The sequence below is a fragment of the Chaetodon auriga genome, chromosome 11 (assembly GCF_051107435.1).
Source record: "Chaetodon auriga isolate fChaAug3 chromosome 11, fChaAug3.hap1, whole genome shotgun sequence".
Taxonomy (NCBI): domain Eukaryota; kingdom Metazoa; phylum Chordata; class Actinopteri; order Chaetodontiformes; family Chaetodontidae; genus Chaetodon; species Chaetodon auriga.
The window spans coordinates 310583-332270 of NC_135084.1; the positions used below are offsets into that span (position 1 = coordinate 310583).

The window sequence follows — 21688 nt, forward strand, 5'->3', positions numbered from 1 at the left end:
GGTGCCTGGCGACACCAGTTCTGATAACAACAGATACTCATGTTTCCTCTCTTCTTTATTTATGTCGCCTGTTACATCAGCTCCATGCCTGAAGACAGCACACACACATACAGGTTGTTTACCACATGTCTAGAACAAAGATATGGTATTGCCCAGGCTTTGGGAACTGGCCAATTATATTCTGTAACGTATACCTGATTATTGTATGGGGTTTGGTCAAACCCAACAAGATAAGTGTGAGCTTTTGTCTGACAACTGTGCTCATTCTGGCTGAGATCCTGAGGGAACTCTGACACTCTGAGACCAGCGCTGCATTACTTTATATGTGACCTCAATAAATACTTTGACTGTGAACTCAAGATTTCTCCGGACTGTTCTTGGGGCTTCCAACAAAGAACCGAGCTAACAGTTTCATAAAGGCAAGACAAAAAGGGCAAGTCAGATTAAACCACATAATCCCTTCAACTCATTAAATCTCTGACCTCAACCTTTGGTTCAAAAAACTTATAGGAAATTTCTGTGCCTTAACCTAAACCAAATGGTTCATCCCAGCAAGAAATGGCTGTAAAAGGTCAAAAGCTTTATAATTATTTGCACATATGGCCACTTAAGTACAACTAACATTAAAGTCATCCTATTGATTAAGGCACATAATTACACAAAATAGTCACATCTGACAACATGAACATGATGAAACAACCTTTACCTCCATAGGTGTAATGTAGTCATTCATGCCACTGTTGAAAACGTAAATCATTGCATCATAGAGTTGGTTCTCCCAACACACCTGCACCACCTGCAAGCGCGCACACACACACACACACACACGCACACACGCACACACACACACACACACACACACACACACACACATTGTGTTTTTATCACTTCTGGGGACACTACATAGACTTAGATGTATTTCCTGTTTAGTGTGTTTTACTGTACCCTCCCTCATTCATTGTTTCTGGTTGTGTTGATTGAATTATTTTATTGTGTTTTTTATGGTGCTCCCCCACCAAACTTAACCTTACCTAACCCGCAACCCTATCCTCAGTCTTCACCCTAAAATGTAATGATTTACATTAAGGGGACCTGTATTTTGTCCCCATAAGGGAGGTGAGTCACCACAATGTGACTGTGTAAACAGATTTTTGTCCCCACAATGTGATAAATACCTGGACACACACACACACACACACACACACACACACACACACACACACACACACACACACACCTTTAGTGTCAGTGGTATCTTAATTAGGTTTTCTTGTAACTAATTTTGTCTGATTGCTGCTGTGGGCAGCATTATTTACATTATTTAGTCTTTATAAAATACAGATACACACATACCTGTTGTATGTCCAGGCTGGTGATATCCAGATGGACAATACATCTCTCCAGGCTGTCCATCATACCATTATCATGATAATGGGCCAGGAGGTCCCTCATGATGGGTGTGGTGAGGTGACCAAGGCGGTCTGCAACAATGTATGACTCCAGTGACTCCAGAAAAACACCTTTAGCAACCATGTTTTCCACCAGCCGGGCATACAGCTGGTTGAACAGCAGGTCGCTGCATGTACACATGGGAACACACACACACACACACACACACACACACACACACACACACACACACACACACACACACAGAAACCAATTTGATCAAGTAACAGTAACTCTCGACAAGTAGGCCTTGTGGCTCAGGTTCTACATACAGTGCTGCTTGAAAGTTTGTGAACCCTCCAGACATGGTCACTGTTTTTGTAAAAAAACATATAAATAACCTTATTAAACATACATCTAAATCCCAATTTGTAAAGCACACCTTCCAAATAATGGATACACACACTAAAAGAGATATATTGTAATTATTTAAATCAACAAAGGTGCTTTATTTCACAAAAACTGAAAATTTAACATGTGCAAAATTATGTGAACCCTTTTATTAGTGGCTTGTGGCTCCTCATTTTTGCAGCCATTACTTCATCCAAATGTCTTCTGTAACCACTAACCAGTCTCTCGCATTTGCTTATGGGGATTTTTGCCTATTCCTCCCTGCTGAACTCAGCCAGTTGAGAGAGGCTGGAGGGACATCTGGTATGTTCCAACTTCTTCAGGTCTCACCACAACATTTCAATTGGATTAAGGTCCAGACTTTGACTGGGCCGATCCAGTTTACGAATCCTGTTTCTCTGAAGCCATTCCATTGTAGTTTTGCTGGAATGCTTTGGGTCATTGTCTTGTTGCATAATCCATTTGAACTCTGACTGATGGCAGGAGATTCTGGTCAAGAATTTGTTGATATGCCTGAAAATGCATGGTTCCTTGGATAATATGGAGTCGTCCAGGTCCAGAAGCAGAAAAGCAGCCCACATATCCACCACCATGCTTCACTGTTGGGAGGAGGTTCTTTTCTTCATATGGAGTATTGGCTTTTCTCCAAACATGGTGGTTTTGATTGTGACCAAAAAATTCTATATTGGACTCGTCTGTCCACAGAATGGACTTCCAGAATGGCTGTGGTTTGTCCAAGTGCTCTCTGGCAAAGTTGAAATGGGCAGCTTTGTTCTTTTTTGAGAGCAGAGGCTTCCTTCTAGCATGAGTGTCATGGCTGTTCAATTTTCGTCCGATTGTAGATGCATACACATTTGTCCCAGATGCTACCAGAGAGGTCTGCAACTATTTAGAGGTGATGGGTGGATTGGCCTTTACCTGATTTATTATTTTATTATTTTTCTGGTGCTTCTGGGTGATAGTTTTAATGGTTGTCAACTTCTCAGCAGAGTTGCTGTCATGGTAAAGGCCCTCTTTTTGTAAATTATTTGTCTAACAGTGGATGGATTGAGCTGGAATCTTTTGGAGATGGTCTTATAGCCTTTCCCAGACTGATGGGCTGTCACTATCCTCTTCTTCATGTCCTCGGATATCTCCTTTGCTCTCAGCATGCATTGATTTGTACGGGACCACACTGGTTTGGTTGGTTTACTCTCTCTTTTAATTAGTGCAGGCACCCTTTCCCAAGGAAGTCCCATTTCATTGGTCTGCTTAAATGATTAATTAAACACCCAAATGTGTTTCACCTTAGTCTGTTACCTGCTTGACTTAACCAATGCAGCTGGGGATTCACTTACTTTTGTACATACACTAATTCAGAATCGGAATCAGAAAAAGCTTTATTGCCAAGTACGCTTTTACACATATGAGGAATTTTTTCTGGTGAAATTGGTGCATGACACATCTACTAAAATAAGAGCATAAAATATAACAATTTAAATATATATACACAAGTCTGTTTTTTGTTGTTTGCTATTTTCCAGAAACATGTTTCCATGTTTCATGTAGTTTCTGGGCAACTTAAACAAGTCCCACGGGGGGGTCACGTGATGCATTCAAACTGAGAGGACCACTTTTGCCGACCTCCCGCTTCCTCATCCGATAAACTTAATTTCTAATGGATTAAACCTCAATTATTTTGACTACATTTGCTGGGGAATATGTCCGGCACTAAAGGGAATACTAATCCATGAGAGGTACAGCGTAGAGCTTGTCAAGAAGCAAAAAAGCCGCACGTGGCTAACACAGAAGCTAACATGGATGAGGGCGACAGCATGTCGTTTGAGGAAACGTGGCTAACACCATTTCAAAAACCGTCACTGAAAAGAATGGAACTCTCATGGAACAGAAGTTTGCGGAACGGAGTTGCAGAGCTGCACTCTGCTCTAGACAAACTAAACAGCCACGCGAAGACAACACAAAGCGAATTACTGAGACTGAGAACCGCATCTCTGATGGCGAGGGCCACGCATCCTCTCTGGAGAACAAGCTAGCTGAACTCGAAAAAAGAGTGAAGATATTAACCGAACAAGCCAAGGACAGCGAAAACAGGAGCCACAGAGATAACATACGAATCATTGGACTCAAGGAAGGTGCAGAGGGGAACCAGACTGTCAGATTTTTTGAAACCTGGCTTCCAGACACGCTGTGACTGGAGACCAAGCCAGGCTCGATTAAAATTGACCGGGCACACAGAGCCTTAGGCCGCTGAAGAAAAATTAGAATCAACCTGTTGTTATAAAGTTGCACAATTTTAGTGACAAACAACGGATCCTTGCTGCTGTCTGAGAGAAAGGCGAGATCACCTATCAGGGCGACAAGATTTTCATCCGCCAGGGCCTATCAGCCCCGGTGAGGGAAGCCTGGCGTCAGTTCAACACGGTGTGTGAACGCCTCATCCAGAGAGGACTGCGGTTCCAGATGCGCTACCCAGCCAGCTTATGTTTCATCTTCAACAGGGAGGAACACTCCTCCAAGAGCCCATGGGAAGCGGAGGACTTTCTGAGCAAAAACGGGTAATCTCCAGTGCAGAATAAGGATGACTCTTAAGTGTTTTACACAGTTTACATGGCAGACATAGAAACTAGACTTCTGCCGAACGGAAGATAAGGAATAGATAACTGCAGTTTGCGTGTGTGACACGAGGACAGCATCCCAGGAGATGATTACCGGACAATTATTTTGCATTATGTAACTGGACTTATTTCTCTCTGAGGTGAGAGGATGCCTCTCTGCCTCACCTGCCCTAAGACTCTTAACGCCTTCCTAAGGTTGTTTTTTGTTCTTATTTTCTTGTTTAGAGGGCTCAACTTTGTTCAAGGTTCTGAGCCACTGTTCAGGGAGGGGTTTTATTTATTGTGTTATTTTCATTTTTTACAGTATATGTTTAGATCCAGTCCTTCTCTGACTACCAGATCAGATGCTGCCTTTTTTCTTCTCTGTTTCATTAGTAGCTGCATAGAATATCTCCAACTGTATGAAGAGCTCAGCTTTGCATGAGTGATCTTAACATTGTTTCACTAAATGTGAAGGGCATTAACCATATCATCAAACGCCAGAAAATCTTGTCCTTCCTTAAAAAAGAGAGATGCTAAATAGCCTTTCTCCAAGAAACCAACCTTTCAGAGCTGGAACATATCAAACTGAGGAGGAGTTGGGTGGGCCAGGTGTTTTACTCTTATAATTCTAAAGGTAGAGGAGTTGCAATTCTCCTACATCACTCCCTACCTTTTACTCTCGATAAAACAATATCGGATAAAGAGGGATGGTATGTGCTTCTGTCTGGTTATCTTTACGGAGAACATGTAGTTTTTTGGGTGTATATATGCCCCAACAATATTTGAAGCCTCTTTCATTCCACAGCTTATCTCAGATTTGGCAACTTTTTCTTCTCCATATTTACTTCTAGGAGGCAACCTTAACTATACACCTAACCCAAATATTGATTTATCTCCTCTCCAATCTAGTCTCTCCAAGAAAAGTGCAAAAATGGGTGCATTTTGTAAAGATTTAGATTTATATGATGTTTGGAGAACCCCCACCAGGTCTTTTCCAGAATAGACTACTTTCTATCCTCAAGAACAGTTTTGAGTAGAATACTGAACTGCACAATTAGTACCAAGTTTCTTTCTGACCACTCCCCTATCAGTGTAACTATCTCTCCTCCTTATAGAGATCCAGCCTGCAGGCATTGGAGGCTTGACCCTACCCTACTAAGTAACCATTCTGTTGTTGAGTATATTACATCAGAGTGGCAGCAGTTCATCTCTATAAACAAAATGCCAGATATTAGTCCTTCTACCCTGTGGGAAGCCAGCAAAGCACATTTGCGTGGAGCTATTATATCTTACACGTCAGCACAGGAGAAAGATGCCCTTAAAAGACAGTTGGACTTAGAGAGGACAATAGATAATCTGGAAGCTCAGTTTAAGAAATTTCATATCAGTTGGCTGCGGCTCGTTCTGCCTTGAACCAGCTCCTAACCAGGAAGGCAGAGACACAGATCTTCTTTGCTAAGCACAGACTGTTTGAATCAGGCAACAAACCAGGCAGGTTATTGGCCCGCCTTGCTCATGGTAAAACTGAGCCCGATGTAATCCCCTCTCTTGTAGACGGAAAGGGGGTGAGGTGACTCAAATCATCTGATATAAATGAAGTAATGAAACTGTTTTATAATTGTTTTATATTATACCTCTATAGCTCAGAATGCACATCCTCTTCCAGGACTAGAGCAAAATTTCTAAATGAGATAAAATTACCATCTCTTTCAGATGTAGAGAAAGCAGATTTGTGTCAGCCAATTAGTAAGGAAGAAGTCTTACAAGCCATACACACTCTTAAGGGGGGTAAGGCTCCGGGACTGGACAGTTTTGGTCCTGAATTTTACAAAACATTCAGTAAGGAACTAGTCGGTCCCCTTACGGACATGTATCTGGATTCCTTCAATAAGGGCTGTCTCCCCCCTACATTAAACACCGCTAATATCTCGATTATCCCCCTGACGTGTGGTTCCTATAAATCAATTAGTCTGATTTCCGTTGACAGCAAATTACTGTCAAAACTTCTAGCCAGATGCCTGGAAAAATTACTTCAGACACTTTTTCCCACACAATTCATATCAGACAGGCTTTGTTTATGGACGCTATTCAACCTGCAATGTGAGAAGGCTTTTGAATATTATACAATTTACTATTGCTATTTGTTTGATGTTTTGGGGAGATTTAGTTTGGGGGGGGGCTTTCTTAAATGGATCCAAACCATATACCACTCACCTACAGCTGTTGTCATAACCAATGGGCGGCATTCTGAACCCTTCCCAATAGCAAGGGGTGTCTGCCAGGGTTTCCCCCTCAGTCCGCTTCTCTTTGCCTTAGCATTGATACCGTTAGCCAAAACTATTCGACTGCATACTAGTGATGTGTCGTTCGCGAACGTAACGGTTCTTAGAGCCGGCTCTTTGAAGTGAACGACGGGAGCCGGCTCCTGATTGGTGGGGAGCCGGCTCCGAGACGCTTTTTTTTCTCTCGTTTTTTTTCTCTTGAAGCCGCACGTGATTGGTCAATATGCGTGGTGTCGTATCTGTGTCTGCGCCGCTTAGTGCGCTGAGCAGAGGGGGGAGGGGCGGCAGTTACACACACACACACACACACACACACACACACACATAGCAGCAGCACAGAACGGGTCAAGAGAGGAGAGAGAGTGCAAAACAGAGGATATTTACCAACAAAAAGTAAGTCCAGAAATGAGTGAAAGCAGGAAAAGGAGCCAAATCTGGACTCACTTTAATTATATTGATGGCTCCAAAGCAGAGTGCATTGTCTGCAAGACAAAAATTTCATATCGAGCCGGCTCAACCAACAACCTCCACAGGCACCTAAGAACTGTCCATCCAACAGTTACACTGGAGAAGCAACCAGTTGAACCTGGTATTAATGAAGGTGTCAGTGTGTCATCTGCAACTGTTGCTGCTGCTCCTGCTGCAACAGCATCATTCAGCAGACTGTGCATTGTTGCAACTTGCTCTTCTCTTGAGTGTTTTTCAGGGATCCTGTGTTTGTGTTCTTTTAATTTGTTAAGTATAAAAACGCTAAAAGTTTGTTCTTGTATTTCATAGTTTATTTATTGTTGCACTGAAAAGTAAATATATTTAATTTACATTTTGTTGTGTCGTGTGTTTTTCAGGGATTCTGTGTTGCTTGACTTTAAAGTTGCTTAGTATAAAAAAGTTAAAAGTTTAAATTAGTTAAAAGTTCACTGTAGAGTGAAAAAATAAAGGCATATTTATAAAATAGTAGTATAATACTTTTTTTTTTTTTTTTTTTTACATTATTCATTCATTTTGTGCATAATGTTACATTATTATTGGTAATATATCGATTAAAGCAACAAAAAAATCTGAAGAGCCGTTTGGGAGCCGAAAGAACCGGCTCTTTTTAGTGAGCCGAGCCAAAAGAGCCGGTTCTCTAAAAAGAGCCGCAATTCCCATCACTACTGCATACGGGTGTGAAGGAAATAACAATAGGACAGAGGAACACAAAATTGCCTTATACACAGGCGATAGTTTGTGTTTTTATCCTCTCCTCAACTGTCAATTTCTGCAATTATGGATATTTTCAATAGGTTTAGTAACATATCTGGCTACAAAATAAATTTTAGCAAATCTGAAGCTATGCCACTCTGGCTTTGGTTACATTCAAATGTTAAGAGAGAGACCTGTATCGATCCCTGGGCCACCCTCATTCCCCATGGAGCTTAATCACACGTGAGGCAAATTGACCACTCTATTTCTCCTCTGTGTACCAAATGCAATGCAGAAAGGGGGACATATTTTCACTACTTTTGGAAATGTAAACAGATTTCCAGATTTTGGACACTTACTTCAAAGTCAGTGGGATATTTAAAATAAAAATTAAGAAAGACCCTGGGGTTTCCTTCTAGGCCTTCCCTCAAGGGACCTGCATCTCACTGCATCACATTATAAGTTCCTTGAAAAACTCCTTCTAATTGCTCGGAAGTGTATACTGCAGAACTGGATAAAAACTCTACCACCTTGTGTCACCCTTTGGTACAGAGAGATCTTTAATATTCTCCCTCATGAAAGGTTGGAAGCTGTTGTAAAGGGTAAGGATGGGTTATTCTTAAAAGTTTGGCCACCCTTCCTAGATTACATACCTGCAGATCTGAAAAATCTGCTATTGATGGGCAGACAATTTTCTGAATGGAATAAGACCTCCTCTGGGCAGGGACATAGAGTATAACAGGCTGCTGATGACTGGTTACCCTGCTCTCATGGTTACATACTGCGGACTGGAATTTTTTTTATATTATTATTATTATCTTGGTCAATTTAACTATTCTTTATCTCTGCTTGTTTAACTCTATTATCACGTGCTGTCTGACAGGTCAGGGTGGGGGGTCTTGTTTCTGTGTTTTGTATTGTTTGTGTTTAGAAACAATAAAATGTGTTAAAAAACAAAACAAAACAAAACACAGGTCCCACTATACAAGTACATGCAATTGATAAACATATATCTGACATTTCATACATAAAATCTGGTGATGATAAAATAAGAAAATTGTGGTAAAACAACAGAAGCATCTAAACTGCTCAAGGGGCTACATACTTTCAAGGAGCACTGTATATGTATAGATATATACACTGCTCAAAAAAATTCAGGGAACACTTAATCATCACAGTATATCACCAAGGCAAGTTAAACTTCAGGGATATCAATCTGTCCATTTAGGAAGCACAAGTGATTGTGACTCAGTTACACCTGCTTTGGTGCAAATGAAAGTGACAACAGGTGCAACGCAGAGGCAAAAGCAATACAACTACCAAAAAGGGAATTGTTTTGCATGTGGTGGCCACAGACAAATGCTCTCTCCTTATCCTTCCTGCAGCCCAGTCAGGTTGCACAGGTAGTCCAGCTCCTCTAAGGTGGTACATCCATACGTGCAGGCGCAAGAAGGTTTGCTGTGTCTCCCAACACAGCCTCAAGAGCATGGAGGAGATACCAGGACACTGGCCACTACACAAGGAGAACTGGCCAGGGCCATAGAAGGGCATCAACCCAGCAGGAGGACCAATATCTGCTCCTTTGTGCAAGGAGGAACATGAGGAGCACTGCCAGAGCCCAACAAAATAACCTCCAGCAGGCTACTGGTATGCATATTTCTGACCAAACTGTCAGAAACAGACTTCATGAGTGCCTGACATCCTCCACTGGGACCTGTGCTCACAGCCCAGCAGCGTGCAGTTCGACTGGCATTTGCCAGAGAACACCAGAATTGGCAGGTCTGCCACTGGTGCCCCGTTCTCTTCTCGGATGAGAGCAGGTTCACAGTGAGCACATGACAGGGGTCAAAGAGTCTGGAGACGTTGTGGTGTACGTTACGCTGACATTATCCAGTGACCAGTTTGGCGGTGGGTCGGTGATGGTCTGGGGAGGCATATCCTTGGAGGGTCGCACAGACCTCTATGTCATGCCAATGGTACCCTGACTGCTGTGAGGAACCAGGATGAAATCATCAGAGCGATTGTAAGACCTTACACTGGTGCATTGGGCCCTGGGTTCCTCCTGGTGCAGGATAATAAGATAACACTTTATTAATACCCCATAGGGGAAATTTGGGTGTTACAGGCATCAGCAGTAGTATCAAAAATATTCAAATACATAGAGCGGAATAAAATACAAAATTTAAAAAAAAAAAAAAAAAAATCAAATCTGTTAAAGAACAGGTTCAGCTCATTTGCCCATTCCCGGTCACCAGATTCAGGGCTCCCTCCATTATTGCTGCTGTGACCTGAGATGGTTTTCAGGCCCCTCCAAACCTCTCTTGCATTGTGCCCCTGAAGGCGGTCCTCCAGCTTCCTCCTGCAGCTGTCCTTCCCTCTCCTTATCTACTATTTCAGTTCCCTCTGCACCCTCCTCAGCTCATCTTTGTCCCCTGATCTAAAGACCCTCTTCTTCTTGTTCGATAGGGGACACCCAGGGTTTGTTGTTTTCCACACAGAAGTTAATGTAGTCCGTAATGCAGGTTGATTAACTGTCAATGTCCTACCTTTGTGGACTGCACAACACATCCCAGTTGGTGATTTGAAAGCAGTCCCTCAGTGCCATACTGGACTCTTTTGACCATCGTCTCACATGCCTGATGGTTGGTGGTTGTTTATTCACCAGAGGTATGTATGCAGGGAGCAGATATGTACACAGTTATCACGATAACATACTAGAACTCCCTCGGGAGGTAATATGGCCGAATGCTAACAGCTAACAGCTCAATGTCTCTGGTGAAGCACTGCTCTTTTACCCTGATGTGCCCTGGGTTAAACCATCTACAACACTGCAATGCCCCCACCTTTCCACTTACCACTAACCGTTGCTCTCCTGTCTGCTCTCAGCAATTGAAATCCATCCAAAGTAACATGCAAGTCTGGCATTAGCTCCATTAGCCATGTTTCCGTGTAGCACACTCCCAATACTCCCTGTGCAGTCTGGTTAGCGCCGTTAGCTCTTCCATCTTATTAGGGAGAGATCTCACGATGGTTCTTCTAATGGCAATTCACCCCAGCTCTGCACCCCCTTCTTCTTCTGCTTATTTCCTTGGCGATCTCCAGTCTTTCTACGGGGAGTACATGCATGTTGTACAGCACTAACAGCTGTTTCTGAGTGTAAATGATAGAGCTGTGAGAGAATGGATCTCCCGATGTTGTTTTAAATAGTCTGGAAAGAAGTAAAAAGCAAATCACGAGTCTCACCAGTTGTACATCCATAAATACGCATATCGACCAAGACTAGTGACAGAGAAAACATGAGAAATACACAAAAAAACACAAAAACAATGAAAGATGGTCAGAGCTGCTGAAACAAGTTGCCACTCGTCTGATGTATCTCGGATAAAAATGCCCAGCCTCATGTGGCCAGAGTGTGTAGGCAGTTCCTGGATGACGAAGGCATTGATGCCACTGACCAGCTTTCATGTTCCCCTGACCTAAATCCAATTGACAACCTATGGGACATTATGTATCTGTGCATTCGACGCTTCCAAGTACCGCCACAGACTGGCCAGGAGCTCAACGATGCTCTGATCCAGGTCTGGGAGGAGATCCCCCAGGACACCATCTGTTGACTCATCAGGAGCATGCCCAGACGTTGTCAGGAGTGCATACAGGCACACAGGTTGTCAGAAGTGCATACAGGCATGTGGGGGCCATACAAAAAGTGGGGATGGACAAGCCACAACTGGAGATCAGGCCTGGGCAAATGAGTTAAACTTATTTTTAATAGATTTAGTAGATTTGACTCTGCCCCCACTCCAGCCCCCTCTCATTGGGGCACCACTTCTTTACACCTCTCCAGGCCAGTTGTCTCCCCTCAGCTGCAGTCCTTAACACCTCAGCTCCCCTCAGACCACTCTGCTCCAACCCCCGTTGTCATCAAGGACCCCCCCCACCACCACCACCTACAGCTCTGGACTAAAGCCTGGTTTATGCTTCTGCGCCGCGGTGATGCCGTACCTACGGTGTACACCCGACGCCGTCACTGAGCATTCATAGTTCTGCGTCGAGGGAATGCGTTGCTCCGCAATTCACCGCCAAGCCGCTAGGGGGGTGTGGCTGTGTCTTTGTATGGTTTCGGGGGGCTCTTGTCGGATTCCATGGTTTTCTTCCGGTCAGAGACAACAATGGCGAGATGGAGCGGTTGTTTTTGGAGATGGAGCTCATCGATATTGAACAACAAATGTTGTTACTCCAAATGTTGAAGCGCAGGTGACGCAGAAGACGTTTGCGGAGGTGGTCTGTCCGACCATTGAATCAGTCGAGGATGAGAACAGGGGAATTTACCACATTGGTTCGCGCACTGTCACCCCCTCCCCCCCTTTCCATCACTATGGACCAGGTGAGGTGGGAGCTCAGGAAGACCTGACCTCCCACCTCATGAAGACCATGGAGAGGATCGTCCTTGGCCACCTCCGCGCCCAGATGAGGTCTGCACTGGACCCGCTGCAGTCTGCCTATCAACCTGGCATCGGGGTGGACGACACTGTCACCTACCTGCTACCCCGGGCCCTGTCTCACCTGGAGTCCCCCAGGAGCACTGCGAGAGTCATGTTTTTGACTTCTCCAGTGCTTTCAACACCATCCAGCTCTCAAAGCTGCGGGGGAAAATGGAGGTGGCTGGTGTGGACCAACAGCTGGCTGCCTGGACCATCAACTACCTTACACAGCTGTGTGTCAGATGTGGTAGTCAGCAGCAGAGGGACCCCTCAAGGAACGGTGCTGTCATTGTTCTTTTTCGCCCTCTACACCTCGGACTTCAGGTACAACTCCACCCTCTGTCATCTGCAGAAATTCTCTGATGACAGTGCCATTGTTTGCTCTGTGTCAGAGGAGAATGAGCAGGAGTACAGAGGGGTCATCACAGACTTCGTGGACTGGTGTCAGCAGAAACACCTGACCCTAAACACCAGCAGGACCAGGGAGATGGTTACTAATTTCCAAAGAAAACCATCCCGTCACACACCGGTGAACATCCAGGGCTCGGTCATTGACACGGTGGGCTCATTTAAGTACCTGGGTGTTCACCTCAAGAAGAAATTGGACTGGACAGACAATACTAACGCCCTTTACAGGAAGGGCCAGAGTTGCCTACACCTGCTGAGGAGACTGAGGTCCTTTGGTTTGTGCAGGGCTCTACTCCGTACTTTCTATGACACTGTGGTGGCCTCTGCAGTGTTTTATGCCATAGTGTGCTGAGGACGGGGCAGCATGGACAGAGACAGGAAGAGACTGAACAAACTGGTTAAGAGAGCCAGCTCTGTCCTGGGCTGCCCACTGGACCCCATCGAGGAGGTGGCAGACAGAAGGATGTTAGCCAAGCTGACATCCATCTTGGACAACTCCTCCCACCCCCTGCACTACACTGTGAGGACCCTGAGCAGCTCCTTCAGCACAAGACTTCTACATCCCCAGTGCAGGAAGGAGCGCTAATGCAGGTCGTTCCTGCCCACAGCCATCAGACTGTATAACATTGCACAATAACATCCACTCAAATGCAAGTTGTACTGATAACCTGATCACATCTCACATTTTTCCTCTGCTTTTATGTGCAATCATCATTTTTAAATTACCTAAGTGTGTATGTATTGTATATATTGTAAATTACCATAGGGTATATAACACTTGTGCTACATTTTTTTGTCTTCTTGTCCTCTGACTTCTTGCACTCTGTCCTGTTGCTGCTGTAAGGTGAATTTCCCCCATTGTGGGATAAATAAAGTCTATCTTATCTTTATCTTACACACTACTGAGTCACGTTACGAGTTACAGTGGTGAAATTCATGCAAGCTGGATAAGCCTTTGATTTCAATTTTTCACTTTGATTTTCGGTGTGATTTTGAATCCTTCCCTCAATGAGTTGATGATTTTGGTTTCCATCGACTGTTGTTACATCATTTTGTTGTCAACAAATTATACAATGTATAAGTAAAGATTTTCAACTTGACTAGTTTGTTCATCATGATGTGATGTGTGATTTAAGAGAATTTCTTGCAGCAGTGTATTTACACACACATATACATACTTTGCATTTATGTACCCATGAATGCTTAAATACTTACACCCTTTGTAACAGCAGACAGTAATCCACCAGGACTGGAACCACATCCTGATCACACCAGAGAGAGAGAGAGAGAGAGAGGGAGAGGGAGAGAGGGAGAGAGAGAGAGAGAGAGAGAGAGAGAGAGATGTGCATACTGGCCAACTGCAATGGACTAGCTTTGTAATGTTTCTTTACAAATACATCACAAATAGAGAAACCTTCAGAAGAGTGAATGATGGACGAAAAGATTTTTTAATGTCTTCTCATCTTTACTAGTTAATGCTAGTTCGCAAAAGACTGGGAAAAATTTTTTTAGTTCACTGGGTCACTCAAAGGCAGCTACTGGCAACTTTTAAGGTGGAATGTTTTCTTGCATGTTACTCCATACGTGAGGTCATGAATCAATCAATACACCTTAAACAGCTGCATTTGTTTTTACTGGCTTTCTTGCATCACATATGCTTTACATATATGCTTCACATATAAGCATCATAGCACACCCAGGCCACCCAGGCCCCCTGTACCACAGTAAGGAATCTGAGCGGTATCTTGGATCAGGATCAGGATACTTTAACTCCCATGTAAAACAAATTTCAAGGACTGCCTTTTTTCATTTAAGTTTCTCTGTAGCATGCTCCATGAACAACTGAGAAGAGAATGTGAAATCCTTCTCCTTACCTTTAAAGCCATAAATGGCCAGGCAGCATTATACTTTAAAGAGCTCAGAGCAGCTATTATCCCAATAGAACACAGCATTCCCAGAATGCAGGCTTACTTCTGGTTCCAAAAGACACTAAAAGCAGAATGGGAGCCAGAGCTTCACAGTATCAAGCTCTTCTGATGGGGAATCATCTTCCAGTCACGGTCTAGGGGGCAGATATGCTCTCTACATTTAAGACTAGGCTTAAAACTTTCCTTGTTGGTAAAGCTTATACTTAGGACAGGTTTGCCTTGGACCAGCCGCTAGTTACACTGAAATAGGCTTAGCCTGCCAGGGGACTTCCCATGATACAATGAGCTCTTCTCTCCTCCTCTCAATCTGTACACATTCATTCCCATTAAGGCATGTTACTAATTTGGTTTCTGACCTAGGGGCTGCTTCTTGCAGATTCCTTTGGATTGTAGCTGTCCCTGCATGCTTATGGGGGGAATATTGGGTCTCTGTACATTAAAGAGTACGCTCTAGACCTGCTTTATACGGAAAGCTTCCTGAGACAACTATTGTTGTGATTTGGTTCAATATGAATAAATACAATATAAAACTGAAATTGGATAATACAAACTAAGAATATATTCTATCCTCACCAAGAGAAAAAAGTGACATGAAGTCATTCCCATGCACTGAAGCAGCACTGCATCTGCGGTCCTTGGAGTGTCATGACTCGAGCTCCATATTAAACATACAGACATGACATTGATATCCATGATTTCATTTCATTCCCAAAATGATGAACTATTTAATTCACAATGCTGGATTGTTTAAAGAACTCCATTGTCAACCATGATGGTTCAATGCAAGTCACATGCCTGCGATTTATTTTCTCTAGACTTTGACTGTATTCACTCATATTCTGTTATTGTGCTGACTCTGGCAGACTGGACAATGTAAGGTGTATTTTTTAAGGTGTATCAGCTTACATGGAAGTGTTGCTCCATCACTTGAATCTTGCCTTGCTCTGGACACTTCTTCAAAGCATGTTCTGCAAATTGGAAAAAGATCTCTACCATCTGCAAACACAGAGAGTGGTACAATTTCAAAATTGAGCACAGGAATGTCAGAGTACACTTTCCAGGGCAGAAAATTTAATAGCTCAAGCAATGGTTTTCTGTTCTTACCTTGTCACCTACCACTCCCTTCCTTTTTACTGGATCTCCGCACAGGCCTGGAATAAACATGTCACACATTTTTTCTTGCATCTTTAATCTGTTAAACAACTGATTTCTCAATTAACAGTTTTCTATTCAAAATATCTCTGATTATTCATAGTTAGTCACTGAAGTACATGTTGAACATCTTGAAAAACAAGCACTGATCTGTGTATTCAGTCCCAGTGAAACTCATATAAGAGACTTAAAAAAGAAAAAAGTAACCAATCAAACTGCATGTTCTGTAAAATGGCTTTTCTAAATAAATGTCAATCATGTCATGACCGAAAGAACGAGGTCCCGGATACAAGCGGCTGAAATGAGTTTCCTCCGCAGGGTGGCGGGGCACTCCCTTAGAGATAGGGTGAGGAGCTCTGTCACCCGGGAGGAGCTCAGAGTAGAGTCGCTGCTCCTCCACATCGAGAGGAGTCAGCTGAGGTGGCTCGGGCATCTGTACCGGATGCCCCCTGGACGCCTCCCTAGGGAGGTGTTCCAGGCATGCCCCACCGGGAGGAGGCCCCGGGGAAGACCCAGGACACGCTGGAGTGACTATGTCGCTCGGCTGGCCTGGGAACGCCTCGGGGTCCCCCCGGAGGAGCTGGAGGAAGTGTCCGGGGAGAGGGAAGTTTGGGCGTCCCTGCTCAGACTGCTGCCCCCGTGACCCGGCCCCGGATAAGCGGGTGGGAATGAATGAATGAATGAATGTCAATCAGGAGAAGAATGAATAACTGTGAAATATTCAGTCTTTTCCAACACCAGTATCTTCACATCTGTCAAGTGAGAGGCTTATCGATTCATTTAAATCAAAACAAAAAGCTTTGTTGTATTTTATTCTACAAGACCACCAGATATAGTATGCAATATAGTAACCCTTCAACATTGAGTGCAGAACATGCCCACAAGGATAGAAGGCAAGGATAAGGAGCAGAAACACATCAGAGAAGCACTCAGAACTTGTGGCTACCCAAACTGGGCCTTAACAATGAATGCAAAAAGATCAGAGAGAGATCAGAGAGAGAAGAAAGGGACCATAAATGGAGCAACATTGTCATCCCTGACATTGCAGGAGTATCTGAAAAACTCAGAAGGATTTTCAACAAACACCAAATCCCTGTTCACTTCAAGCCCAACAACACCTTGAGGCAGAAACGTGTCCACCCTAAGAACAAAACACCCAGACACAAGCAGAGCAATGTAGTTTATGCAGTGCAATGCAGCGAGGAATGCACAGACTTGTACACTGGGGAAACAAAGCAACCGCATCACAAGCAAATGGCACAACACAGGAGAGCCAACATCTCAGGTCAAGACTCAGCAGTCCACTTACATCTCAAGGACAAGGGGCATTCCTTTGAGGACAATAATGTACATATTTTGGCCAGGGAAGACCGATGGTTTGAAAGAGGAGTGAAAGAAGCCACCTGTGTCAAACTGGAAAGACCATCACTGAACAAAGAAGGTGGTCAAAGACACCGCTTGTCAGCCACCTACAATGCAATCCTGAGATCTCTCCCCAGGCAGCTTAAGAACCATTCACACCAGGACTCACATAACCCTATTGAGTCACATGATGGGTAGGCGGGTCAATGACCCACCCCTTCTTACCCATCAACACCTGTTATGCCAGCCACACCTTGACTCATGTGACTAACGACTCGCACAATGCTGGGTGGAGCTATGATCCTCAAGATCAATAGATCAAGATCAATATTCCTTTATTTGTCCCGCGAGGGGAAATTCCAGAATACAGCAGCATCAGTAAAGATTAATATAAGAAGTGCAAGAGGACAAATGCCTGAGACTCCCCATTAGTCAGTTAGAACTAAAAAAGCCTTTCGGATAAGTCTCTGTAAGGCAGGGATGTCCAAACTACGGCCTGCGGGTCAAGCGCGCCCCGTGATCCATTTTCAATTGGCCCGCAGCTAATTCTAAAAATCTACTGGAATATGGCCCACACATGAAACTTCTATGACCTCTATGGTGTGCGCAAAGATGCAGGAGGTGAGGCTGCACCAAGAAGCACTCTGTGCCAAGACAGTCCAGCTTAGCGATGTGATGAACACTGTTGTGAAAACAGTCAACACGAGGACTCCACCACACAAAATTTCAAACTTTCGTAACCGATGTTGATGCTGAATATGGGGACCTGATCTTCCATTGAGAAGCGCACTGGCGAATTTGCGGCTCCATGCTTCGGTGGTTTTATTCTCTGACATCAGAGATCAACCAGTTTTTGAAAGAGAAGACCAACTTCTTTATCAGCTGAGTGACCCTCTATGGTTGGCAGTCACCTTAACACTCTGAGTAAGAGCCTGCAAGGCAAAGTTGACCAACTAGTATCACAGCCTTACACGCACATGAAAGCTTTCTGTGTGAAGCTCTGACTCCTTGAGACACAATTACACACCTTTAATGTCGCATACTTCCCCACAATGTCCGAAATCAAATCTGCTTCTCCAAAAGGCTGATCTCTCTGATAAAAAAAGGGATTTTTCTGTCATTGAGAAAGAACTCAAGCTGTTCGCGATTCCCTTTTTGATAAACACAGAAGAGGTGAAAGAGAGTCTGCAATTAGAACTCATAGAAATGCAGTGTGATGATTCTCTGAAGAATCAACATCAGCTTCTCTCCTTGCCTGACTTCTACCAGAGCTTGGAAGAAGCCAAGTTTCGCCTGATGAAACATCACACGAAGCGAATGATCAGTCTATTTGGCTTAACACACATATGTGAGCAAACATTTTCTCTGATGACGTTGAGCAAAAGCAGATTGAGAACCAAAATGGTAAACGATCATCTCTGTGACGTCCTTCACATCTCAACCACCAAACTGACTCCTGACCTGCCAGCCATCCTGCAGGCCAAAGCGCAACTTCATAGCTCCCACTGAGTGCAAGGCTGTTCTCATTATAGGTGAGTTCAAAATATATTACACAGAATCCATGTTTTATTGAGCCCAATTACTTAATAAATGTAGTCATTTTATGTTGATGGCATTTTAAAACAAATATTAGTTGATCTGTTAACAAGCCAAACAACTTATTTGCATAACAAGCTTGAATATATAAATGTATTTTTTATCCCCCCCAAACAGGACTGTCAAGGGGGACCATCCACAAGCAATCAGAGGATGCTGTTATGAGAATGAGCTGCCAACCCTTTCTGTTCTAAAAATCATAGAAAGCCCATTCATGAAAAGCTGTGATGTAGGCTGATTGATTTTGCTCACTTAAATAAACTAGGTGAGGTAATATACACCTCACCTCCAGTGAGTGGCCCAGCTTTTTCGTATATTTTTCCATATGTGGCCCTCCTTGAAAAAAGTTTGGACACCCCTGCTGTAAGGGGCGCAGGAAAACCTAGGGGTTACTCAATAACCTTTCCAGTGCTAGAGGTTCAGAACCAACCAAGGTTATAAAATCTGGGATGTAGTAATTGTTTCAATATCGCCCAAACTGATATACCCTCTCCACCAACCATCCCCGAACGCATTTACATGGTATGTGGTACTAAAGTACAGGGATACATTCCTGTGGGTTCACCATATGGTCTGGTGCTAGATCCTCTGAGTTCCTACAACTAATACAGAATTTGCTTACCTATGTAAGACTGCTCATTGTCATCATAGGGACTATAGAATGTTTCAGCATTTTTTAATCATGTGTTTTGTTCTTTTGATAATAAAAGAAATACTGATTGTGCTATGTGCCTGTGTGTTATTAAGGGCAATGTTAAAACATATGCCAACACAACGGTTAAGCAAACTATCTGTCATGATTCGGCTCCAGTGTCTCTGTTCTCCCAGGACTAACAGTGTTTTTCTTTCCTCCCTCTCTGTCAGCAGGCGGAGCTCAAGAGAGAGAGACGGGTCTGGTCTCTCCAGGTGCGAGTTCATTAGACACACCTGCGCCTCATCGGCTAATCAACCGGCTTCTTAAGCTAGCTCCAGTTTGACTCCTTTGCCAAACTATTCTCTATGCTCTTGCCATACGAGTTCTGCGTCTGTTGCTATCTCTTGTCTCTCTCTCTCTCGAGCCTCCAGTGTGGTTTTGCTGTACAGCCTCTCTAGTGAGTTTGCTCCTAGACAGTCATTTTTTCCTCTAGAGAGTTTGCTCATAGACACCTTTAGTTACTATCTCCTGAGTGAGTTTTTTGCCCTTGTGGTGTTTTTGTGTTTTTTCCTGAGTTGCTGCTTTTCCCGCTGTGGTGTTTTTGAGTTTTCTTTTCTTTGTCGGATTTTTCCCTGTTAAGGTGATTTTGTGTTCTTCAATAAACTCCTTTGTTACGACTCTGCATCTGGGTCCAGGCTCTCCCTGCTCACACGTGACACTATCAGCTCAGTGACTGTTAAGATTAGTGTGTGAAGTCTACTTTCCATAGCCAGTACTGCAATAAACTATCTTGTTGTGAGACCTTCCTTGATCAAAGAACCACAAACATCATCATCATCATCAACACAAAGCAATGTCAGATAACAAGTGAAATGACACACTTGATGGAAAATATCTACAGTGTGATTGTGATGAACAGATTGATTTACAGACTGCTAGATTTGTGATACGCAGTATACCCACCAACCACAGCCTTAGCAGTTCCCTCATGGAAGGACCAGGCCAAAGAGAGAGCCTCAACAAAATGCCCCTGCCTCAGCAGGCAGTCTATACGCTGTACACAGACAGACAAAAAGAGAAGCATTGATCATGAAACTTTCTTTGTAAGTGCGTAATTGCTGCAGGGGACATTTTCATATAATGCATGATATATGAAAATTGGCAGCATCACCAAGGCACATTAAATATAAACCAGTGCGTTGGATGAACGTTTTCCAACTTAACAGGGTGCCTTTTATTAACAGGGTCTGTCGTCAATTTAGTGCTAAACTGTGTGGCTATTAACCAAACAGGTTATCACTGTGTTGTTGGTCACGTATATGTATAATGCTCTTACTACTATGTGAATTTCCCTTGGGGATGAATAAAGTATCTATCTATCTATCTATCTATCTATCTATCTATCTATCTATCTACTCTGTACTGTCTTTTTAAGGTAAACTGTAAGTTAATGGCCATCCTGTAAGATCAGTCCTATGTAGCTATATAATGTAATTCTTGATTATAAGTGATTTGTGTGAAACTACAGTGGCACATTCAAGTTTTTACCTATACTTAATTAAAACAATATTATACATACCTCTCTCCAGTTCCTTAGAGCCATAATGTGAGCCGACTGCAAGACAAGAGAATATCACTGATCACTGACTATCATTCTAAACTGTTTGATATTAGGGCCAATCCAAGAGTTTTTTGTAAAAATAACAAACCCTGATTTTTGGCACTTAACAAATTAAGCCAGTCTTCTGAGACACAGTGTATAAAATGATTATGGAATAATCCGTATGTTGGACGACCGTTCTACCTCCTGAGCCACAGCCGCCACGGCTGAAATACAAAATTTTAAAATACAGAATGTTTCTTTAACTCAAGGTTTCTAAAGAGAAAATTATCTCCACAAAAGATAATAAGTTGACAAAACTTTTTCTAGTTTACTTCAGAACTTAAGAGTTTGAGGTTGACTTGAAACACAAAAACTTGATGTGGAATTCGCCTTTCCTGATGACACTGTATTTATTAAAGTTGATTTAGATTAAACCACTGACCCCGTTTGTGACATATGCAAACTAACACCAGCCATATTGTTGCATATGTTTTTATTTTTGATCTGTTTTCTTTCTCCTCACTTTCATTTTCTAACTACAGCATCTGGCTCAGTGGTCAACTCTTATCCTGTGGTTGCACCCTTTCACCAAACAACACAAATCTCTCCTGTGTTCTTTAGGCCATATCCTTTTGCATTCCAATAGCCAGATGGCAGATTCTC

The 21688-nt window shown here is 43.2% G+C and overlaps 1 protein-coding gene across 3 annotated transcripts in view; it reads right to left on the minus strand.

The window, feature by feature from the left end:
- The window catches only part of vps8 (VPS8 subunit of CORVET complex), a 184283-nt gene that overhangs the window by 69252 nt on the left and 93343 nt on the right, over window positions 1–21688 (minus strand). For all 3 annotated transcript variants that reach the window (XM_076742305.1, XM_076742304.1, XM_076742306.1), the window contains 7 exons: window positions 21002–21037; window positions 20386–20476; window positions 15783–15829; window positions 15585–15674; window positions 13966–14012; window positions 1354–1576; window positions 707–796 (listed from right to left, as the gene is read on the minus strand). In XM_076742305.1, coding sequence (XP_076598420.1) covers window positions 707–796; window positions 1354–1576; window positions 13966–14012; window positions 15585–15674; window positions 15783–15829; window positions 20386–20476; window positions 21002–21037 — 624 coding nt within the window. The remainder of the gene's footprint in view (window positions 1–706; window positions 797–1353; window positions 1577–13965; window positions 14013–15584; window positions 15675–15782; window positions 15830–20385; window positions 20477–21001; window positions 21038–21688) is intronic.